Below are 25,154 nucleotides of genomic sequence, written 5' to 3' on the forward strand. Positions count from 1 at the left end.
GAGAGAGAAACCAGCTGAAGAATTCATCAACAGAGAACCAGGTAAATTATGGTAAATCCACAGAATGGAATTCTATGCAGCCATTAAAAAGCATGAGATATCTGTATATGCTGATGTGAAAAGCTCTCCTAGACCACTGGAATATTATTAAAAATTAAGAAGAACAAGGTACAAAACCATGTATACCATATGACCCCTTCCATCTGGATAGAAATTCAAAATTGTTAATGGGATTTCCCACTGGGGAAAGGGGACTGTAGGAAGGAGACAAGAAACTTCGACTTTTCATTTTTTTAATCTTTCTATATTGCTTGAATTGCTTACCAGATTTTGGAGGTTTTTTTTTTAGTTACAAGTTATGTGGTCAAAGTAGACATGGACCTTTTTTAAGAGTCATCATTTTACTTCACATTGCTCAAAACTAATACATATTATACATTGATTTTTTTCCTTTAATAACCAATAGAAGATGCTAATGAGCCAATTAATTTCAAAACTAGTGATTAAGGGAAAGAATCAAGCATTTAAATCTGCCTCTCCTATATAAATGGTACCACTAGGTAACCAAAGGAGTAGACAAAAGGAAGTTTTCTCATTATAAAAGTACTCCAGCTAATAAATGAAGAAGAAATTTTGTAATTAAAATATCATTTTGCAACTGCTAATGAACAAATGAACGGATACTGGCATTGACCAATGGCAGCAAACATAACAAAAATAGGAACAACCAGACATTTCATGCCTCCTGATAGAAGACTATATCATCCATTCATAAAATACTCTTGCGGGGAAAAAATACCTGAAATCGGATCAAGATCTTCTAGCTCCAACTATCAATTTACAGGGAAGAGAGGAACATGTTGAGAGATACTACAGGGATGTAATAAGCAAAACCCAGCAAGTGGATAAACAACCACTTTCTGTAAGAAATAAATAGCAAAGGAAAAAAGAGAAACATGAGCAAAACCGACAAATCAGGGTTTTCCAACAGCAGGACTACTGACATTTAGGACTAGCTAACTGTGTAGATCACAATAAACTGTGGAAAATTCTGAAAGAGATGGGAATACCAGACCACCTGACCTGCCTCTTGAGAAACCTATATGCGGGTCAGGAAGCAACAGTTAGAACTGGACATGGAACAACAGACTGGTTCCAAATAGGAAAAGGAGTTCGTCAAGGCTGTATATTGTCACCCTGCTTATTTAACTTATATGCAGAGTACATCATGAGAAACACTGGGCTGGAAGAAGCACAAGCTGGAATCAAGATTGCCGGGAGAAAAATCAATAACCTGATATGCAGATGACACCACCCTTATGGCAGAAAGTGAAGAGGAACTCAAAAGCCTCTTGATGAAAGTGAAAGTGGAGAGTGAAAAAGTTGGCTTAAAGCTCAAGCTTCAGAAAACGAAGATCATGGCATCCGGTCCCATCACTTCATGGGAAATGATGGGGAAACAGTGGAAACAGTGTCAGACTTTATTTGGGGGGCTCCAAAATCACTGCAGATGGTCACTGCAGCCATGAAATTAAAAGATGCTTACTCCTTGGAAGAAAAGTTATGACCAACCTAGAGAGCATATTGAAAAGCAGAGACATTACTTTGCCAACAAAGGTCCGTCTACTCAAGGCTGTGGTTTTTCCAGTCATCATGTATGGATGTAAGAGTTGGACTGTGAAGAAAGCTGAGCGCTTTTGATTGATGCTTTTGAACTGTGGTGTTGGAGAAGACTCTTGAGAGTCCCTTGGACTGCAAGGAGATCCAACCAGTCCATTCTAAAGGAGATCAGCCCTGGGTGTTCTTTGGAAGGAATGATGTTAAAGCTGAAACTCCAGTACTTTGGCCACCTCATGGGAAGAGCTGACTCATTGGAAAAGACCCTGAGGCTGGGAGGGATTGTGGGCAGGAGGAGAAGGGGATGGCAGAGGATGAGATGGCTGGATGGTATCACTGACTCAATGGACATGAGTTTGAATGAACTCCGGGAGATGGTGATGGACAGGGAGGCCTGGCGTGCTACGATTCATGGGGTCGCAAAGAGTGAGAAATGACTGAGCGACTGAACTGAACTGAACTGAACTCTTCCTTACGGGGCTGCTCTGTGCATGATGTTCAGCAGCATACCTGCCCTCTCCTATGACATGCTTGGAACAACTCCACCCACCCCCTGCCAAAATAACAAACGTCTCCAGACACTGCCTCGTGTCCCTTGGGAGGCAGCATCCCATCCAGCTGAGAACCAATGATACAACTAATCAAATGTATGGACCTTACTTGGACCTTGATGCAAACTATTAATATAAGTACCAAGATTTACCATTTATTGTAGTTTTTCTTAGAAGAGGCCTTAAGAGATATACATGCTAAAATAGTCACAGATATAATGATATACCCCAAGTTGACTTAAAAATAACACCAAGTGCAAGGGAAATAAGGGCAGGGGTAAATGAAACAAGATTGGTCATGAATGAATTGTTAATCACTAAAGTGGAGTAGATGGACGTGGGTTTGAGTGAACTCTGGGAGTTGGTGATGGACAGGGAGGCCTGGCGTGCTGCAATTCACTGGGTCGCAAAGAGTCAGACACGACTGAGCGACTGAACTAAACTGAAAGTGGAGTGACGGTATCTGGGAGCCCATTATACTGTTCTGTTTATTTCTGTTTATGTCTGAAATTTCCTTAAAAAAAAAAAATTAAAATCAAAGCCAAGAACATCGTGGTGGCTAGCAACATCCAACTGAATGACAAACCAACGCACTGAAAGAATCTTAACATTCAACTGGTTTCCATTAACCATGCTTGGGGCTCTCAGAATATATAAACAGATGATTCTTAAAAGAAGGAAAAAGAAAATGGCCCCGAGTCCCATGAAAAACTGTTCAAATTCATCTGTAATTTTTAGAGATATGCAAATAAAACCATGAATACCATTTTTCACCTCTTAGATTGGCAAAGATTAAAAATATGACAACAGGTCTGGATGCCAAGAATGTGGAGAAAGTGGCACTCTCCCATACTGACGGTGGGAACAAGAACTAGCCCAAGCATTCAGGAGAGGACTCTGGTGAACCTGACAAAACCGTGCACTCATTGTTGACCAAGTAAAATTCTACTTCTAGGCTCTACCTGCGATCTAACCTGGAGATACACTTCCATTAAAACGAAAATATATACGCACACCATTACTCATTACTGTAATCATAAAGACCACCTAGATGCCCACACAAGAAAATGGATAAACAGATCAGGGTGTATCCACACAGAGGAGTACCATACAGCTGCTAAAAGGAATAAAGAAGAGCTCCACAAAGTGACATGAGTGGTTTCCAGTATACACTGTCAAAGAAAAACAAAAAAATAGCAGAGAGTATTTGTTGTATGATACACTTTGTGTAAAAAAAAAAAAAAGCAGATGTGAGAAAATACACATAGATCTGCTTGTTTTGTGAGAAAACAAACAAAAGACTTCACACGGAAAGAGACTGATTATTCATGGGGACAGGGAAGATGGGGGACAGGGAGGGGCAGGAGGAGTGAAGGGGGCATTGACATTTCTGAGTATACCTTTTCAAATAACTTCTGGCTTCTTAGAACCACAGTCATGTTTCACATTCTCAAAATACAAACCAACAATTAAAACCAACCAGGACAGAGGAGGAATCCAGAATGCAATATAACAGTAACAAATAAACCTAAGTGAAAGTCGCTCGGCTCAGCCATGTCGACTCCTTGCAACTGCATGGACTATACAGTCCATGGAATTCTCCAGGCCAGAAAACTGGAGTGGGTAGCCTTTCCCTTCTCCAGGGGATCTTCCCAACCCAAGGATCGAACCCAGGTCTCCCACGTTGCAGGCAGATTCTTCACCAGCTGAGCCACAAGGGAAGCGCAACAAATAAACCTAACCACGTTACAAATAAATAACACACTAAAGTAGAAGAAAAGAACTAAGGTAACTTTGGAAAACAGTCTTCTGCCTAGATATAAGGCTATAAAGCTAAAGACAAAAAAAAAACAAAACCACTAAACAGATACTAGAATCTACTTAGCAAACTGCATTTCTCAGAAGTATACAGGTTAGCAATTTGAGAACTATTTTATGTACTTTATGTATACACTAGGATTGAAGAAATAAGTAAATTATATATTGTAGATAATGAGAGCCGCATCTCTGTTAGTCAACAAAGTTATAAGTAAGGAAAGGGGAAGGTTAAAATGAACTCTGTGATGTTCAATTAGAATCAAAGGTATAAAATTTTAGAGTCTTAATACAGATAGACAGATGCAAACACAAATATGTGTGGGCATGTGTGTGACTGGAGTATTTCCTAGCTCTGTCCACTGAGAAGGCCTGGAAGTAATGAGTCCACCAAGTGCCAGACCTTGGTTTCTACCAACCATTCTCCAATACAAGGAACCAGGGCTCACACAAATACATACAAAAAGCAGAGAAGTTACCACTAACTCACACTGTAATTAGTATTAATATAAAAGTAAGTAAGCAATCACTACAACAATAAAATATAACTTCCAAAAAGAATTAGACACACTTGGTAGCAACTGCAACATCAGAACTGACCTACTGCTCAAAAGCTGTGCAAATTATTGTGGTGTTTCAACTGCTCAAACCAGCCAAAGCTCGCTTTATAATCAAATTCCCTTACACCTGTTCTATTCTTATTCTTGAGCTCCACCACATCAGATCATCAAATATAAAGGCACTCTTCCCCTTGGTGATCAGTAAACTCAATTTCATGCCTAAGAACACGAGATATGAGAGCAAACCAAGCAGAAATCTGCCCCCAAACTAACGGTTTAAAATTGTTTAAAGCTTGATGGAAGAACTATATGTTAGTGTCACTAAGCATTGTATGACTCCATTTCACAACATATTTTCGTTCAAAAAGCAACACTGAGCGTGTATGCATAATTACTATTGTAAGTGAAACATATGAAGAAAATACTCATATATTTTCTTCATATTTTCTTCTACAATAAACTGTCAAAACAAAAAAAAATGTAGAGAAATTCAATAAATAGACTTTTTGTCTCTTACAGGGAGATGATACATGTTCACGTAGTATGTTTTTAATACTAAAAGACTTGATCATTAAGCAGAAATGTATATAAAACCAATTTTAAAATTTCCAACCTTGACATTAAGAAAAATCAAAATACACTCCAATAAGAAGTCCATTATAAGAAGGATGAAACAGAATTAATTATAAAAATTTTCAAGTAACTTTTATTCCCAAGGCAGTTACGATTATTTTAAACCTATTTATGCCACAGAAATTAATTGCAATAAAGAAAAATAAGGAAGATGTTTACAGATATATTTCTATGGAACCATGTCACATCTGTTTACCTGTGCCACCACCCCAGCACACCCGCCACCCCAGGACAGAGGCAGAGTTCAGACCTACCTCTATGACCTCCTAGCTCTGCAACCATGGGTAAGTTACTGACCTCTCAACCCTCAGACTCCTTATCTGTAAAATGGAGATAACGACAACACTTATCCAGCAAGGTTACAGTGAGAATTAGATGAGTTAGTTAACAGAGCTAACGCAGTTAGAAGAGCGCCTAGCGCTGGTGATGCATTCAGTTCAAGTGTTTGAGTAAGTTCCCAGGACTCCACAGTGAGTAGCTGGGAAACTCCTTCCTATCCAACAGCATTATTCTTGGTAACATACTTCTATCCCCACAAACCAGGCTCTTCATTCATTCAAACTTCAGGAATAAAAATTAATATATGACCTGTGTAAATTACCAAAACCCACTCAAACATCCTAAATCATCTCTCACCTGGACTATCACGATGGCTTTCTTACTCGTCTGCCTGTCCCCTTTACCTCCCCTCTCTCCAGTCTTTTCTCCATGTAGCAGCCACAGTGAATCTTTTAAAGGTTAAGGCAAATGGTTTATTCCTCCACTCAAAATATTTGACTATTTGCTCCGAGTGAAATCCAACATTTTTTAGCATTCCAATGTCTTTCTCAAAGCCTTCCATAATCACACCATATGAATGCAGACTTATACTACTCCCAGTCCTTTTTCTAACTCAATTTTTCTTCACAGCACTAAACACTCTTTTGTCCTGTGTATTTATTCATCTGTCCCACCTCCCCACCACCCCTGTGCATGTGTGCCCCGTTGTATCTGATTCTCTGCACCCCCACAGACGGTAGCCCACCAGGTTCCTCTGTTCATGGGATTTCCCAGGCTAGAATATTGGAGCAGGTTGCCATTTCCATAGAATATGTTACAGGACACCAAGGACTTTGCTTTACTCACCACTATATTTCTAGCACCAAGAACAGCGCCAGGCATACTGCAAATTGGGCCAAAGCCAACAGTATACTTGATAAAACCCAAGAGGCAATCCCTTGTGTCAGGAACAAGAGATGAAATAAAATCACAAAATACTATGTGTTGGCTATTTATGCCCCAGAAAATAATTGTAATAAAGAAAAATAAGGAAAATGTTTACAGCTATATTTCTATGGAACCATGTCACATCTGTTTACCTACACCACCACCCCAGCACACCCGCCACCCCAGGACAGAGGCAGAGTTCAGACCTCACTCTATGACCTTCTAGCTCTGCAACCCTGGGGAAGTTACTGACCTCTCAACCCTCAGACTCCTCATCTGTAAAATGGAGATAATAACAACACTTATCCAGCAAGGTTACAGTGAGAATTAGATGCAAAGTGGCAAATTTTTTATTTTTTTATACTTTTCATTTTAATATTTGAAGTGTAATTAAGTTTTAAAAAATCTCCAACATGCATGCAGATCTGTGAACTTTTCCACCTGTATACACCCATGACCAAGATACAGAACAGTTCCTGCACCTCCGAAGCTCCCTTACGCCTCCTCTCAGGAAACACGCCTGGAGAGGTAAGTACCAGTCTGACTTCTATCACCCAATTATGCCTGCACTTAAACTTCACAGAAGTAGAATCAAACCTGTCTTCCTTTGTTCAACTTTATCTCCATGGGATCCACCCATCATTGCACACATCAGGAGTACAATCCTTCTTTAAGGCTAAGTAGCATTCAATTTTATGAGTATGCCACAATTTATACAATCAAGTATTAATGATATTTAAGCTGTTCCCATTTGGGGATAATAGGAGCAGCACTGCCATGAATGGTTTTCTGGGTTCATAGGTATGTCATTTGGTGGAAATATTACATTATCTGCAGAATGCAACATTTCTGTTTGAGGATTTTTTGCGGGAGGGGGTGGTAATGGTTAATAATAATAATACCTTAGTGAGAATCCAGGAAAAGTGGGCAGGGAGTAAGAGTATAAACTGAAATTACCTTTCTGGAAGACAATCTGGCAAAATAGGCACAAGAAGCCTAAAAATATCTATGCCCTGTGACTAATCATGCTACTTCAAGGAAATTTCTTATTGAATATTTACATGGTCCAGATCGTCTTCTAAGTGTTTTACATGTTAACTCATTTGACTTATTCTAAGGAAATGATTAGAAACGTTCACAATTGGTTTGTTTAGAAGACTGTCAACCATCCATCATTAAGAAATACAAGAGTCGTAAACAAAGTAAAAAACTAACAAGAGGGGATGATTTTGAAATGCACTGTACTTCCATGAAATTAACCTCTGCGCAGCCACTGAAAATGTTTATCAAGAACATTAAAGATATAGGAAAAAGTAAACATCGATAAATGATAGGAAACAGTAGAATGCATAATAGAAATTCCCAGTTTTTTTTTTCAAGTTTTATTTTTTAAAGTACATACCTATACCTTAAACATTAAAATGAATATGTGACTAACAAGACTAGTAAATAAAGGTATTTACATTATAACGGGGAGAGAAAAGACATTATAATACAACTGAATTAGGGCAATGATGCAATTCTGCATAAGCGAAAAGTGAAGTCATTCAGTCGTGTCCAACTCTTAGCGACCCCATGGACTGTAGCCTACCAGGTTCCTCCGTCCATGGGATTTTCCAGGCAAGAGTACTGGAGTGGGTTGCCATTTCCTCAATTCTGCATAGGACGATATTAAAGCACTATGGAAAGACATCTAGCCTAGAGATTAGGGGGAAGGGCATTGTCAAGAAAGTTCTCCATTGTCTTACTTCCACTAAGGACTCAGAGAAAGAACTCCATCTCCAGGTTGGAAGGAACCTGCCCAGGAAAGTCCTGTTAATTCCTCAGCTCACCACCCCCAGGGTATCAATTATTGGTTGTACCCTGGACCCATATTCTTTTCCTCCCTGGACCCATATTCTTTTTCCCTCTTACTTACGGAAAATGCTTAGGTAGACTTGAGGAACAGGAATTCCTAAACACTAAGGATGCAATCAAAGTTCAAAAGCCCCAAACCTGGAGGAAGCTGGTTCAATCTGACCTCATGCCTGACTAAAAAGCCTCAAGGAAGGTCTTCCCAGTCAGGATAATTTAGGGCAAAACCTTTTTTGGATTTCCAGATGCCAGGAACTCCAGACAGAGTAAACCCAAATTTATACCAAAATTCACTGACTCCTTGAGATTAAAAAAATTTTTTCTACTTGAAAAAATAAAAGTATCAAGAAGTTTTCCAAGTAGAGAAAATCCTCTGTATCCATTCTCCTATGCTTTCTTTCTCTTCTGCAGACGGACCATCCCTAGAAACCAAAGGAAAGTTGAACATGGGGATTAAAGATAGGAGTTGGACTGTGAAAAAGGCTGAGCGCCGAAGAATTGATGCTTTTGAACTGCGGTGTTGGAGAAGACTCTTGAGAGTCCCTTGGACTGCAAGGAGATCCAACCAGTCCATTCTGAAGGAGATCAGTCCTGGGATTTCTTTGGAAGGAATGATGCTAAAGCTGAAACTCCAGTACTTTGGCCACCTCATGCGAAGAGTTGACTCATTGGAAAAGACTCTGATGCTGGGAGGGATTGGGGGCAGGTGGAGAAGGGGACGACAGAGGATGAGATGGCTGGATGGCATCAATGAGTCGATGGACGTGAGTCTCAGTGAACTCCGGGGGTTGGTGATGGACAGGGAGGCCTTGAGTGCTGCCATTCATGGGGTTGCAAAGAGTCGGACACGACTGAGCGACTGATCTGATCTGAAGCTTAGCTGCTCAGTCGTGTTCCACTCTTGCAACCCCATGGACTGTAGCCCACGAGGTTCCTCTGTCCATGGGATTCTCCAGGCAAGACTACTGGAGTGGGTTGCCATTTCCTTCTCCAGGATTAAAGATACACCATGGTATTTTAGGGGCCAATTCTCACACAAGCAAATGACATCTGTTTAATAATACATAAGAACATTTTGCTGTGTTCAATAAACCATTCACTTGTGGTACAATAAACAGAGTAAATATTGATTACAAGAAAAACATATGGACCCCAAATTACCAATATTTCATTGAGTTAAACTTGTTAATGAGATACTGCTTTTGCACTGTAGGGCATTATGTATCACTAAATTTTCTAACTTTTGACATCTGAATCACATTAAGTTCTCAAGGATTGCTGGTCAAAAAAGCCCTGGGTTCAAAAAAAACATTTTTCAAAGTCATCTCCACAAATACAAAGTCACACAAATTCGTGTGACAAAGCAGCCCACACCCTTGCTCTCCCTCCTTCATACACGCCCTCTGTTTTCCCTTCAACCTTTTCTGTTTACAAATTTAACACTTAAATGTATTAACAAGAGTCCTCATAAACTACCTGCAGCTTTTCACGGTTATAGTGTTACTTAAGATAAATAAAATTCCAGTCTAAAATTTATTAACCTATCAAGCCTCTACATTGTACAACAGGATAAATTTCTTATGCAGCTAAAACAGTTCTTTGAAAAAATAAGTATTTGCATAATCACCAGGGATTCGGGATTTATTCTGCATGGAACCTGGATTTCTGGATCATCTCTATTCTGGTTGCGTACGATGGGAAAAGAGGATATAGAGAGAGAACTGGCAAGACTTGTATCTTCCTATTTCAGTTTTACGTACAACCAAAATATAGGAAAAGCATCGGTTCCAAGTAACGAAAAAGAACTTTAGAGAATTTGTTTTTAACTACAAGCGGCACGCTGTAATAACACTCCCAGCATATACCAGACTGTGAAAAGAGGATCTGCTATACAAAGCGAGGACCCTGTCTTACTTTTACCTTGACAATTTGTTGGTTTTACTCTCCTTCTATTGTTGCTGTCAGAATTAGGCAACCTGAAAACGGATCAAGTAAAACTAGCTGTACTTGAAAATTAAGTAAAACTAACCGTACCTAGCGCTCAACACTGACAGGAACGCTGTAAGTGAACTGGTTTTCTCTCCCAGGGCCAGTAGAGGGAGACTAAGACATCTGGCCTGGTCGTGTAGTGTTTCTGCAAAATTGGGGAGGGGGGGTAGTGGAGGCTGTATTTAAATGTCCTGCTGTCAATCAAAGGACACTTCCTACAATCACAGTCACCATATCTGCTATTACCCGCGAGCGTACTCTCGCCCAGAAACACCCCGAAACGGGGCTCGGGAAACCTGCTTCACCTAAAAGTGACCGCAGGCCTTGCCACAACACCCAAATAAGGACTTGGGGAGCCCAACCTCAACTAGTTTCTTTGTTTAAATGCCTGCGAATCCCTCCCACGCCGGAGTCAAGAGGCTGTGGCGCCGCCCTTTATTAGCCTCACACTTTGATTACAAAACACACGAGTCGGCGGCTCGGCGGCGGGGGCGGCCCGAGCTCTCACAAACGTCAAACCTGAGACACAGGCGGCGGCCGAGGCAGAGGGCGACGTTCGCCGCCCCCGCCACCCGCCCCTTAGTCCCCACCGGCCGGGCAAAGTTCGCCCGCCCCAGGCCCCCCGGGCGCTGGCCCCTCGGTCGCCGGCCCCCGGTCGCCGTCCCCTCGGGCGATTGGGGACATTTCACTGTTTGTAACAAAGTTTGAGCCGCGGCGCGGGGGCGGCCGCGGGGGGTTGGGGGTGCGAGGCTGTCCCTTCGGGCCCCGCTGCCCACTCCATCCGCTCCACCCCCGCCGGGACGGGCTGAGCCGCTCCGGCGGCTGGGGGCCGAGACCCGAGCCGCCCCGCCGTTCCGCCCGGGACCCCCGACCCGAACTTCCGACTGGCATCTCTCTCGAGTCCCCGCAAGTGCCTCCTCATCTGTTGCTCTGTTTACTCCGCTGGAGCCCCGCCGGGCCGGCGCTGCCGACGCCCCCGTCCCAGCGCCCCACGGCCGAGGAAGTTTGATAAAAAGCCCGGGGAAGGGGGCGCGACCGCGACCCGAGGGCGGGCGGGCGGCGGAGGCTAGGAGGGCAATTTCTGGAGACCCCCGGGCCGGGGCCGGCCGCTCGCCGCCCGGAAGGAAGGAGCGGCGGCCGGTCGGGCAGGGCGGCCGGCCGGGTGGCGACTCCGGGCCGGGAGTCCCGGCCGGGCGGGGCGGCGGCCGGGCTGCGGGCGCGGCGGGCCGGGCCGGGCCGGCGCTCCGCCCGCCGCCTCCGCTGGCGCCTGCCCCGGCCGCGTCCCCTCGCCCCGGTACCCCCCCTGCCAACTTCTCAGCCGGTCCCCTTTGTTCCCGTTTGTTGTGGCGACTCTTCGGCCGGCCGGGCGATCCCACCAGCCCCATCTAAGCCCGCCGGGCGCCCGGCGAGCCCGGGGCCCCGCGCGCCCCGCTGCCCGGGCCGGGGGCTCGGCACCCGGGCCCCTCGGCGCTCGGTGCGGTGCGGCGGCCGGGCGGCCGGCGGCGCGAGCGGCCGGCGCGGCGACGGCGGCGGTTGGCCGGTAGCCGGCGGCGGCGGCGGCGGCGGCGGGGCTGGAGGGGGTTTATTTACCTGCCGTGGAACCAGTCCTTGCAGATATCGCACTCGATCATGAAGCGGTTCACGTCGTACGGCTGCCGGCACACACAGTACACCGGCGGGGGCGGCGGGGCTGCCGAGGCCCGGCCCGGAGCCGCCACCGACACGGCTGCCGCGGCGGCTCCAGCTGCTGCTCCCGCGGCCACCGCCGCCGCCGCTCCGGCCATCTTTAAAAAACACACACACACACACGCTCGCTCGCTGCTCCGCTTGCAGACTGGAGCGAGCGCAGCCGCCAGCCAGCGCCGCCTCCTGCAGCAGCCGGAGCAGCAGCCGCGGCGGCGGCGGCGGCGGCGGCGGCGGCGTCTCAGTGCGCGCGCGCGCGAGGCCGCAGCCGGGCCCGGAGGGGGCGGGCGGCGGGCGGCGGCGCGCGCACGCCGCGACCGAGCCCGGCTCCTTCCGGCGCTCCGCGCGGGGCCGCGCATGTCGCGCACGTCGTTCTGCCGCCCGGCGCGCGTGCCCGCTCCGCTCGCGTCGGCCGGGCGGAGGGAGACTCGCTGAAGGGCACGCGGGGCGGGGGAGGCGGAGGGAAGCAGAGGCTCCCTGAGGACACGCGCGGCGGCGCGGGGCGCGCGGCCCCGGGAGGAGGGCGGCGGGTGCGTGCGAACGGCCGGCTCCGGCATTTCTGAGTGACCGCGGAGGCCAGGGAAGTTCCTGCGCAGTTGAAAGCGGCGCGCTACGTCTGTGCCATAGACCCTGGACCCGAGGAAATTAAAGCCCCTCCGGGGCCACCTCCAGACGTCGGGAGTATCTTAAATCAATTAACCGCGGGTCCGAGCCGAGGGTTAACAGCACAATGGTCTGCTTAAGTCCTGCCGAGGGGCAGGAGTGTGCTGGGGAGTCATTCAAACTTCCAAAAACGTCCCACCCGAATTCCCACCGACCAGCCAGGAATGTAGTGTTGATGGAGCCACTGGTAGGTGAAGGAGGTTGTTCCCAAGAGGAATTCATCTAATGTCTGGGAGCCCAGAGGAACCAGTCTTGAAATGTGGTGGGTGGAGAGAGGACCGGAGAGGAAGCTGACGTGCTTATAAACAACACGACTTAGATGCGAATACTTAGATGAGTTCCAAGTTTGGAAAACAGGAATAAAGTTCTAAGTGACAGTGACACGTCGCAAAGGGACTATTAGAAAAACGGTAATACGGGACTTGGCAGATAATAGGCCACTAATAAATATTTTTGAATGAAGGGTTAGATTGATAATAAAAACAGCTAACATCCAATAGAAATGGATTGCCTTGGTATCATAATTAGGCGAGTTGGAAGGGATGTTAAGAATTATGGAATATTGTAATTTAACTATCGTGTCCGACTCTTTGCGATACCATGGACTGTAGCCTATCAGGCTTCTCCATCCATGGGATTTTCCAGGCAAGAGTACTGGAGTGGGTTGCCATTTCCTTCTCCAGCGGATCTTCCTGACCCAGGGATCAAACCTGGGTTTCCGGCATTACAGGCAGACGCTTTATCCTCTGAACCACCAGGGAAGCCCATTTTAACTATACTTCAGTAAAATTATATATATGTATGTATATAGGAATTATGGGAACAGATGTTCACAGCTACATTTCGAAGGCATATCTATCATTGATTAAAAAAAAAAAAAAAAAAACCTGTAGCTGCCATCTCACTCAGCCCAAGGCAGAGAATCACTGATACCTAGTCTAACCTTTTTATAATTGAGGAAAGCAATTAACTTGCTTAAAGTCTCAGATCTGGGCTTGAACTAAAGTTTTTAAGTTTCTTGATTCCAGTCCCTTTTCTACCACACCATTGCTTGTCTCATATTTTGCATGAAAAGAAACACCTGGAAGTCAGAGTTGACCACAGAGTGAATGAGTTTGAAACCTGTTTCTGCTAGTGAAAAAAGAAAAGTTATCCTGGATTGGGGTAGTGAAGAGCCTTACATTCAAATCCTGTTTTGTTGAAGCTGTGTGACTTTGAGCAGGTTACTCTGTTTCTCTTGAATTAGATTTTGAAGATCTCTTCAAAGAAAAATTACGGATAATAATATCTTACTTAGAGTAAGAGACTTTATCACAAGCAGAAGAGACCATGTATTTTTAAAAGTACACTGTGGAGGATGTGTGTTGTCATAGAAGCGGGAGGCAGTGGAAGCTGTCATGCTGGAGTCGTGATGAGAAGGGCATTCAGGCAGGGACGTGGCTTGGTATGGGGATGTTCTTGGTGCTAGAGGAACCACCTGGCCTTGGGGTGTCAGTATGGGTGGAGTGAGAGGGTAGCCAAGCAGAGGAGGAAGCAGCAGTGATGATTAGAGATAGTGATGATTATGTACAAGAGGATTAATAAGTAAATATATTAAGGAAAATGGGAGGTAATTTCTCACTGTTGAGAAAGAGAGTTAGAAATATGGAAAGAAAACTAAAATGAAACTTGTAGTAGTGAACTGGTAATGGAGGTATCAATCTATTTCTATTTATAGAAATAAATATAGGTATATAAGTCCATGCATACTCTGTCCACCAAGAAAGTCTGGGACACAACAAAATGATGAGGGCATCTAGCCCAGATCTTGGTTTCTAAATACTGTTCTCCACTTCATTTTTCTTCTTGGCCAGATGGCTGATTCCAGGACGGGAGGAGAGAAGTAAAACAAGAGACTGGAGTCCCTAGTAGTCCCAGAAAATAAGGATATGTTCAAGAATTATGGGACATGTCAAAAGGACACAGGGCAATTTGTGTCCCAAATCTGGGACCAAAAAAAAAATGTGTTAAAACCTGTTGAATAGCATAGGAAACCATACACATGTAAATCAGCATAAATTGAAAGTTTGAAAATGATTGGAATATTTACATACTTTCAAAGTATCTACTCACAAAACTCTTACCATCTACAAAGAGACTTAAAGTGGAGACAGTGGAGAAGTCTGACAAGCACCACCTTGTCAGCAATGGGACGAATCAGACGCCCGCACCCGAGAGGATCCAGTGAAGAAGTCAGAATCACTTCTGTGTGATTTCACCTGGTCTACTTAGTTGAGTCTCCAGTTGGAAATGCAGCTAGTTTCAAAAGCACATCAAAACAATCAGCAAGAATATAAATATAGATATAGAGAGTATAAATACTATAAGGCATATAGATCTGTAAGGAAAGGTTAGAGAAATTTAAACACAAAGATGGAACCTTGAAAGGGATGAAGGCTGGAACTCTGAATGATGCTGAAATTTTAGTGACAAGCTCCATGCCTAATAATTAAGAGCATGTGCTTGAATTCCACAGTCTCCTATCTCTGTAGCAACTAGCTATTGGGTTTTAGTTTTCTTATTTTAAGGCGTGATAAGAATATCTACTTCACACAGTTCAGTGCATTAAATGAGATAACAAAATGCAGGTCACAATTCCTGGTGCATACTAACCTATATAGCTGTTAGTTATGAGTGTGGCTCAGTAGTAAAGAATCTGCCTGCCAAGGCTGGAGACTCACGTTCGATCCCTGGGTCAGAAAGATCCCCTGGAGAAGGAAATGGCAACCCACTCCAGCATTCTTGCCTAAAGAATCCCATGAACAGAGGAGCCTGATGGGCTATAATCCACAGGGTCACAAAGACTCAGACACGACTTAGCGACTAAACAACAATAATTAACTATAATTATTTGTTTATTAATAATAGTAGGACTGAAGAGCAGCTAGAAATTTAGGAGGGAAGATTAGGAAAGTATTATCCCAAAAACAAGGGGGAAGAGAATTTCAGAAAGAAAATATCTTGAGGTGAGACACCCAGCTCCATGCCAGCATTGATTGGCAATGACATGGGACTCCCTCAGCCTTTCTCCTTTGCGGGTCCTCTAGTAACTCCCATGGGCTTTCCTGATAGCTCCGTTGGTAGATAATCCACCTGCAATGCAGGGGACCCTGGTTTGATTCCTGGGTCGAGAAAATCCACTGGAGAAGGGATAGGCTACCCATTCCAGTATTCTTCAGCTTCCTTTATGGCTCAGCTGGTAAAGAATCTGCCCTCAATGCGGGAGATCTGGGTTCAATCTGTGGGTTGTGGAAGATCCCCTGGAGAAGGGAAAGGCTACCCACTCCAGTACTTTGGCCTGGAGAATACCATGAACTGTATAATCCATGGGGTCACAAAGAGTTGGACACAACTGAACGACTTTCACTTTAGTAACTACCATACATCTAAAGTTTGATATCAAGTGTAAGTTATTTGTGGATTTTTTTAATACTTCACTTATCTGTAAACCCTCATTTCTCTGAAAAGAAATGTTTGCTCCAACCTGACAACTTTGCTTCCCTCTCCTACCAATACTGGTCTATCTCCATGACCATGTCTGCTAGTCGCTTCCTCAGTATTCCCTCTCCTTCCTTTTCTTCAAAACCCACCTTCTCCGACTTCTGATTCTTCCATGTTCCTTTCTATACAAAAAATTTAATTTGGATATTACTGGTGTGCTCCTCAGGCCTTCAGTCAGTGCCTATACATTTTTTTCCCTAGAGGATATTTAATGTTCTTCTTAGAGATTCAGAAAAAGAAGGAGCTTGTTTCCAAAACAAGCTATCCATACTTGAAGAAAAAACGAATCACTTTGCTGTATCCTTGAAAGTATACTGCCGCTGCTGCTAAGTTGCTTCAGTCGTGTCCAACTCTGTGCGACCTCGTAGACGGCAGCCCACCAGGCTCCCCCGTCCCTAGGATTCTCCAGGAAAGAATACTGGAGTGGGTTACCATTTCCTTCTCCAATGCGTGAAAATGAAAAGTGAAAGTGAAGTCGCTCAGTTGTGTCCACTCTTAGTGACCCCATGGACTGCAGCCCACCAGGCTTTTCCATCTATGGGATTTTCCAGGCAAGAGCACTGGAGTGGGGTGCCATTGCCTTCTCTGCCCTGAAAGTATACAACATTGTAAATCAACTGTAGTTCAATAAAAAGAAGAAAAGAACTGTAATTTATGAACTTTAACCCTGATTGAAAAAAAATCTAGATAAGATAATTGTGGGTATTTGGGGATATCTTAATACAACCTGTAGATAACATTAAATAAACATTCATTTTCTTTGGTGCAAACAATATTGTGGTTTTATAGTAGAACACCCTTATTTGCTCACGTGCACTGAGTGGGTGAAGCTATCCAGCCATCTCATCCTCTGCTGCCCGCTTCTCCTTTTGCCTTCAATCCTTCCCAGCATCTTCACCAGGAGATGGTGAAGGACTGGGAAACCTGGCGTGCTACAGTCCACAGAGTCGGAGAGAGTCGGACACGACTTAGCGACTGAACAACAGCAACAAAGCTAAGGCTTTAACAGTAAAGCGTTATGATGTCAGCACTTGCTTTGAAAGGTTCAGCAAAAAAAAGGAAAAGCAAGGTGGAGATGAATGAAGCAAATCCAAAAATATTAACAATTGTTCAATCTAGGTAACGACATGTGTATGAACGTTCATGGTACTAGTCTTTCAATTTATCTGTATGTTATAAGTCTTCATAAATTAAAAAAATTAACCTTTCCTGAGTCTTTTCAAAAGTTAAATGATATTTTTGCAGTGGATAATACTTTCTAGAGTTACACCTGTCTTTCAGAGATCAAAGTGCTATGGGACTATTTTTTTGTTTAAGCTTTACAAACCAAAGGGTTATGAAATAAGAGGGAAAATTTGACCCTTCTAAACAGGAATAGGGAGGGGCATCTTTTACAAAAAAGTTTCCTAAATGCTCCTAGTGCTCCCACCACTCCATCCCTTGTGTAATGAGAGATGATGTTACTCGTGGGCGTGTGCCCCACATGTGGACAACGAAGATGCAACAAACTGTTGATAACCACTGTTTTGGACTATATCTCCTTGCAAAAAAGCTCCAAATGTGCCCCAATCTAACCGTGAGGAAAAAATCAGACAAACTCCATTAGAGGGGCATTCTACAATGTACTGACCAGTACTCCCTAAAACTGTCAAGGTCATGAAAAATAAGAAAAACCTAGAATATGTCACAGTTAAGAAGAGCCTAAGGAAACATGACAATTAAATGTCATGTAGTATCCTACCAAGGGGGATGGGATGAATTGGAAGATTGGGATTGACATATATACACTACTGATACTAAAGATAAAATAGATGAGAACTATTGAGAACTAATGATGAGATGAGAACTAATGAGAACCTATAGTATAACACAGGGAACTCCATGCTCCGTGGTGACCTAAGTGGGAAGGAAATCCAAAAAAGAGGGGACTATATGTTTAAGTATAGCTGATTCACTTTACTGGATAGCAGAAACTAATACAGTAGTATAAAGCAACTCTATTCCATTAAAGAAAAAGAATAAGTTTAATCAGAGAAGCAAGAAAATACAGGAACAAAGGGAAACAGTCCAAAAAGACTAAATAATAAAGAGTTTAGCCATTAGGCATAGTTAAGGAACTTTAGTTCCTTTACAAGGGCTATAGATAATATTCTAAGCTGTAGCCTGTGAACTGTCTTATAGACACTGAAATCCTCACCAGGCAGAGAAATTAACTACTTGATGACCAGACTGTAGCCATGACAGAAGCTGCCACAGTTCTGAGACCTGGTCTCAAAGAAATGGGAACAAACCCACCCTGGACTGAAGTTTAACTGTTCTTAAAATGATCCGGATGATGCTGATCACGCCACCACATGACCAAATTCAAGATGACCATCACAGCTGAATGTCCTATTTCTGTATGTAGCCCCCTCCCTCAGTCTAGAACTCTCTTGCCCACTGATTGTCAGTGTGGGGAGTCAACCTTTGGACAGGAGCCTGCCCTCCCTCTCTCCCCGCCCCCAAATGCCGGCATCCAAAATAAGTCAAACTTTCCTTTCCACCAAAAAATTAAAAAATAAAAGCAAGTGTAATATAGTATTCTACATGGAATTCTGGAAAAGAAAAAGGATGTTAGATTAAAACTAAGGAAATATGGGTAAACCATGAGCTTTAGTCAATTATAATGCATCAATGTCAGTTTGTTAATAATAGCAAATGTATTGGATAAGTGGAGGATGTTAATAACAGGGGAAACTTGGCAACTTCTATCACTCAATTTTTCTGTAAATTTAAAACTCTTCTTTCAGGTTCCTAGAGCTTAGAATTAGCCCATAATCACAATGCTTTGGATTTGCCATTGTTTTGATCTATCAAAAAACTCTTGGGTATGTTACCGACATAGTCCCAGTGTTTCAAATACCAGTCCACTTACTAAAAGACCTATGTAGGGCATTAGATCATGGTTTTCCATTCTGAGTTCTGGCGTACTTCAATGCAGTTGGAAAAGATACACCTGGTGGGGGTAAGCCACATCTTATTAATAATGATTTAGTCTGGAAAATTTTGCATGTCCATGTCTGTATGCATATGTACCTGTCATTAGCCTGAGGGGTTGGCAAAAATTAAAAGTATTTATTCATCCATCTACCTCTTCATACGTTAATTCGTTATTGAGTGTTTGCTCCATACAGCTGGTAGTTACTAAGAACACAAGAACAAAAGACACATCACCTGTGCTCAATGTGTTCTCACCATGAATGGGATAAACAAGTAAATATAAAATTGTAACGTAACACACCATAGAAGACAAACACAAAGAGCTCTGGCCACACATAGGAAGGACATCTAATCTGATGGGGTTAATCAGGGAATGTTTAGTCTGAAAGGACAGAAAAATATTGAAAAATTATATTTCCCTCACCATCTCTGTTTATGAAATAGTAAAACATTTACTTTCCAAGCAGTATAAAGAAGTTATATTCCCACCTCTAGAAGAGGTGGGATTTATACATTGGTTTATGGGTTTCAGGTTATAAGAAGCAAACCAAATAATCAAGGTAGTATTTACTAGTAATGAGTCTGGGGTATCTATCGTTAAAGGGGACCGTACTGTAGATTTAAGAAAAATTTGCTAAACACTATAATAAACTCCAGTACTTTGGCCACCTCATGTGAAGAGTTGACTCATTGGAAGAGACTCTGATGCTGGGAGGGATTGGGGGCAGGAGGAGAAGGGGACGACAGAGGATGAGATGGCTGAATGGCATCACCGACTCTATGGACATGAGTTTGAGTGAACTCCGGGAGTTGGTGATGGACAGGGAGGCCTGGCGTGCTGCAATTCACCAGGTCACAAACAGTCGGACAGGACTGAACGACTGAACTGAACTGAACTGATAATAAAAATTGTAGACAAGTTATTGGGACTTTCCTGGTGGTCCAGTGGTTGAGATTGCACAGTCCCAATGCAGAGGGCACGGGTTTGATCCCTGGTTGGGGAACTAAGATCCCTCATGCCACACAGCACAGCCAAATAAAAAGAGAAAATTATGGACAATTTTTTAATAAATTTTGTTTGCATTCTTATTTCAGGGGTGAATTCTCCTTGTTCCTGATTGATGGCAATCAGCAGTCACTCCTAATGATCAGTAAACAAATGTTTGTAAAACACAAAGAATCTCTTTCAAATTGAACCCAAATGACAAGTAATACTTTTTGGGACCTGAAAATTGTGACATTATATGTAATGTTTGGATATTGTTCATCAACTTTGAATTCCTCATGACTTATAAACCTTTTACCTATGGAAAATTTACAAGAATAACTTACAACGTAATTTACAACCTATTACATCTGTAGATTTAATTAAATTGTGAGTCCTGCCTCTTAATTGTATTGCATCACAGATTTATTATTTTATAAGTCCTAATTAAGAAATTAACATTAAAACAAAAAGGGGGAGTGAGAGGAAGGCTTAAGAGGGAGGGATATATGTATACTTCTACGTACTCACGTAGTTGTACAGCAGAAACTAACACATCATTGTAAAGCAATTATCCTCCAATTTTTAAAAATAAGTGCTTTGAAGTTTTAGTTTTGTTTTCTAATTGCACAGAAACTATCAAATACTATAGTATTAGAGATAGGGTTTAGAATTTCCAGCTATCTTTTGCTTAAGTAATTAAAAATAGTAATTCGTGTATAGTCAGCCTTAATATTCAGGGCCAGTTATGGGAAAGAAGCTTATAGTCTCATACATTTGACAAAAAAATTGCTTGAAAGATGATTTTAACAAAAACACTAAAAGAATTACTTTAGCATATAGAAACAAAAATAAGTTGGGTTAATAAGATTTTACTGAGGCCTGTTTCATGTAAGGCAGTATATTAGATGCCATGAAGAAAATGAAAGAAATGTATAAATTGTTCCTGCTTTTAAGAAACTTATAATTTACATGATTAAAAAATAGTGAACCAAGAGTTAATCATGTAGTACACAGCCAGCCCCTTTAAGCCAAGATTTTCAAAGAACTTGCTGAAAAGAACATTCAGTCAAAAACAAACACAAAATTGCAGCACAGATTTGTATAAAAGGTGTGAGGAAGATCAAAGCCCAGGATGAGCTGGGCCTTGCCAAAATAAATGTGGGACAAGTAAAAGGACTCTTGGATCTATATTTAGAGTAGGGAAGAGAACAAGGAAGGTGTAGGAATAATGGTAGAGGCGGATGGCGTAGTACTGACAGATGAGAAAGCAAAATTCTCAACATCTATTTAATTTTCATCTCTTACCATGTCTTTTGAGCTAGAAAATAGTCTCTGCCAAAAAAAGATGGTATGTGAGACTAAGTATGGATTTGACCTACTTATTTGTAGCAGCATTGGGAAGACTAGAAATGTTCTCTATTTGATACTAGACTTCGCTTCTTGAGTGAGCCAAAGGGAAGTATCAAAGGATGGGAGAGGCAGAGGCAGGTGATCCCAGAGAGATCCAGGCGAAGACGCACAAAGGACCGGTGTAGCCACCGGAAACATTAAAACCAGATGACGGCGCAAAGAAGGCTGTTGGTGGTAGGCCTAGAGACAAGGTGGTAGAGAAGGGAATCTAGAACCATCAGGTTGGCTGAAAAAGGTTCATTCTGTTAGTGAATAGGTTGTTCAATAAAGTTCTTGGTGAAAATGAAAAATGCGTCTTTTACATTCACTTACAGCCAAACTAACTTTTTAGCCAACCCAATATATATGTGCAGAAACTATCCTAGATTCTTGGTATAAATTATCATATATGTGTGTGTGTGTATAAATATACATTAAGATATGATGGCAACCCACTCCAGTATTCTTGCCTGGAGACTACCATGGACAGAGGAGCCTGGAGGGCTACAGTCCAATAGGGTCGCAAAGAGTTGGACACAACTGAAACAACTCAAAGCACACACGCACACACACACACACACACACACACACACACACATATATATATATATCTTAATGAGAGTAGTATTTTGATCCTTGGACTTTTCTGATGTAGAAAATAAGACAACTTGCTCAGGCTATGCAGCTAGCATGAGGAACAGGTGAGATATGACTCCAGGTCCATATGACTTCACAGTCTCTTTCCTCTGTGTGCCAAAGATGGCCCAATAATACGGAATCCAAGGGATAATAAACTAAAGAATCAAAGGTACCCATTGACATCAAGGAAGTGTGTCAGCAGCTATGAGGGTTCCTGTCTTAGAACTGGAGTTTAGGAGGCAGGTGGCCTTCCCTGGGCAAAGGGACTGGCAGGAACAAAGTTAGGCCCTAGGCCTATGTGGTCTTGGATGTATCAAAAGAATGACCTGTCGCAGGGACTAGGACAGAGGCCAGGAATTAGAAATACAATTCAAGGAAGATGACTTGCTGCTGAGGTGCTTAAGTACTTCCTGCTAAGATTCACGCAACCCAGGAGAATGGTAGAGGGAAATCCCAGGGTTATAACTGAGCAGAAGGCCTAGAGAGCAACCTGTCACATGAGAGAGGATGACAGAACAGGAGGACAAGAGAAAGGTCTTCAGGGACCAAAAAATAATGAAACTGATAGATTGATTCAAATCATCTTCTTAACATAAAAACCAAACTGATGACAGATATATTGGAGCATGTGTGCTAAGTCACTTCAGTTGTGTCCAGCTCTTTGCGACCCTATGGACTGTAGCCCACCAGGCTCCTCTATGTATGAGATTCTCCAGGCAAGAATATTGGAGTGGGTTGCCATTTCCTTCTCCAGATATTGGAGCATGGGGTAGCAGGGGGAGAAGAATTAATAATTAAGATTTTGAAAAATAAGAAAATTAAAAAATAAGTTGATTTTAATTTTAGGATACACTAAAGTTGTAAGAGAAAGGAAACAATTGGAGTACACTACGGAGTTCTATAGTGAACCCTATTTAAACTCTGGCTATTGTTTTGTGGGTATTTTTCTGGTAATATAACTGTACTTAAAAGATGGAAAGTCTAGAAGAGGGGTTGGATTGAAAGAGTTAAATCCTCAATAACAATAAGAGGAAATCATTAGGCAATATCCAAAATTGAGAAATAGCCATATCAGATCAGATCAGTCGCTCAGTCGTGTCCGACTCTTTGCGACCCCATGAATTGCAGCACATCAGGCCTCCCTGTCCAACACCAACTCCCAGAGTTCACTGAGACTCACGTCCATCGAGTCAGTGATGCCATCCAGCCATCTCATCCTCTGTCGTTCCCTTCTCCTCCTGCCCCCAGTCCCTCCCAGCATCAGAGTCTTTTCCAATGAGTCAACTCTTCCCATGAGGTGGCCAAAGTACTGGAGTTTCAGCTTTAACATCATTCCTTCCAAAGAAATCCCAGGGCTGGTCTCCTTCAGAATGGACTGGTTGGATCTCCTTGCAGTCCAAAGAACTCTCAAGAGTCTTCTCCAACACCACAGTTCAGAAGCATCAATTCTTCGGCGCTCAGCCTTCTTCACAGTCCAACTCTCACATCCATACATGACCACAGGAAAAACCATAGTCTTGACTAGACGGACCTTTATTGGCAAAGTAATGTCTCTGCTTTTGAATATGCTATCTAGGTTGGTCATAACTTTCCTTCCAAGGAGTAAGCATCTTTTAATTTCATGGCTGCAGTGACCATCTGCAGTGATTTTGGAGCCCCCCCAAATAAAGTCTGACACTGTTTCCACTGTTTCCCCATCTATTTCCCATGAAGTGATGGGACCGGATGCCATGATCTTCGTTTTCTGAAGCTTGAGCTTTAAGCCAACTTTTTCACTCTCCTCTTTCACTTTCATCAAGAGGCTTTTTAGTTCCTCTTCACTTTCTGCCATAAGGGTGGTGTCATCTGCATATCTGAGGTTATTGATATTTCTCCCGGCAATCTTGATTCCAGCTTGTGTTTCTTCCAGTCCAGCATTTCTCATGATGTACTCTGCATATAAGTTAAATAAGCAGGGTGACAATATACAGCCTTGACGTACTCCTTTTCCTATTTGGAACCAGTCTGTTGTTCTATGTCCAGTTCTAACTGTTGCTTCCTGACCTGCATACAAATTTCTCAAGAGGCAGGTCAGGTGGTCTGGTATTCCCATCTCTTTCAGAATTTCCCACAGTTTATTGTGATCCACAGAGTCAAAGGCTTTGGCATAGTCAATAAAGCAGAAATAGATGTTTTTCTGGAACTCTCTTGCTTTTTCCATGATCCAGCAGATGTTGGAAATTTGATCTCTGGTTCCTCTGCCTTTTCTAAAACCAGCTTGAACATCAGGAAGTTCACAGTTCACATATTGCTGAAGCCTGGCTTGGGGAATTTCGAGCATTACTTTACTAGCATGTGAGATGAGTGCAATTGTGGGGTAGTTTGAGCATTCTTTGGCATTGTCTTTCTTTGGGATTGGAATGAAAGCTGACCTTTTCCAGTGCTGTGGCCACTGCTGAGTTTTCCAAATTTGCTGGCATATTGAGTGCAGCACTTTCACAGCTTCATCTTTCAGGATTTGGAATAGCTCAACTGGAATTCCATCACCTCCAGTAGCTTTGTTCGTAGTGATGCTTTCTAAGGCCCACTCGACTTCACATTCCAGGATGTCTGCCTGTAGGTCAGTGATCACACCATCATGATTTTCTGGGTCATGAAGATCTTTTTTGTACAGTTCTTCTGTGTATTCTTGCCATCTCTTCTTAATATCTTCTGCTTCTGTTAGGTCCATACCATTTCTGTCCTTTATCGAGCCCATCTTTGCATGAAATTTTCCTTTGGTATCTCTGATTTTCTTGAAGAGATCCCTAGTCTTTCCCATTCTGTTGTTTTCCTCTATTTCTTTGCATTGATCGCTGAAGAAGGCTTTCTTATCTCTTCTTGCTATTCTTTGGAACTCTGCATTCAGATGTTTATATCTTTCCTTTTCTCCTTTGCTTTTCGCTTCTCTTCTTTTCACAGCTATTTGTAAGACCTCCCCAGACAGCCATTTTGCTTTTTTGCATTTCTTTTCCATGGGGATGGTCTTGATCCCTGTCTCCTGTACAATGTCATGAAGAGGTATTTTAT

General features: G+C 42.9%; 1 protein-coding gene across 1 annotated transcript in view; it reads right to left on the reverse strand.

Moving 5' to 3' along the window:
• KDM7A (lysine demethylase 7A) overlaps window positions 1–12,120 on the reverse strand; it is a 78,015-nt gene extending 65,895 nt beyond the window's left edge. The window contains exon 1 of the mRNA XM_061414878.1: window positions 11,816–12,120. Within this exon, the coding sequence (XP_061270862.1) occupies window positions 11,816–12,009 (194 nt within the window). The 5' untranslated portion in view covers window positions 12,010–12,120. The remainder of the gene's footprint in view (window positions 1–11,815) is intronic.
• Between the last annotated feature and the right edge of the window lie 13,034 nt (window positions 12,121–25,154).

This window comes from Bos javanicus, chromosome 4, assembly GCF_032452875.1.
Source record: "Bos javanicus breed banteng chromosome 4, ARS-OSU_banteng_1.0, whole genome shotgun sequence".
Taxonomy (NCBI): Eukaryota; Metazoa; Chordata; class Mammalia; order Artiodactyla; family Bovidae; genus Bos; species Bos javanicus.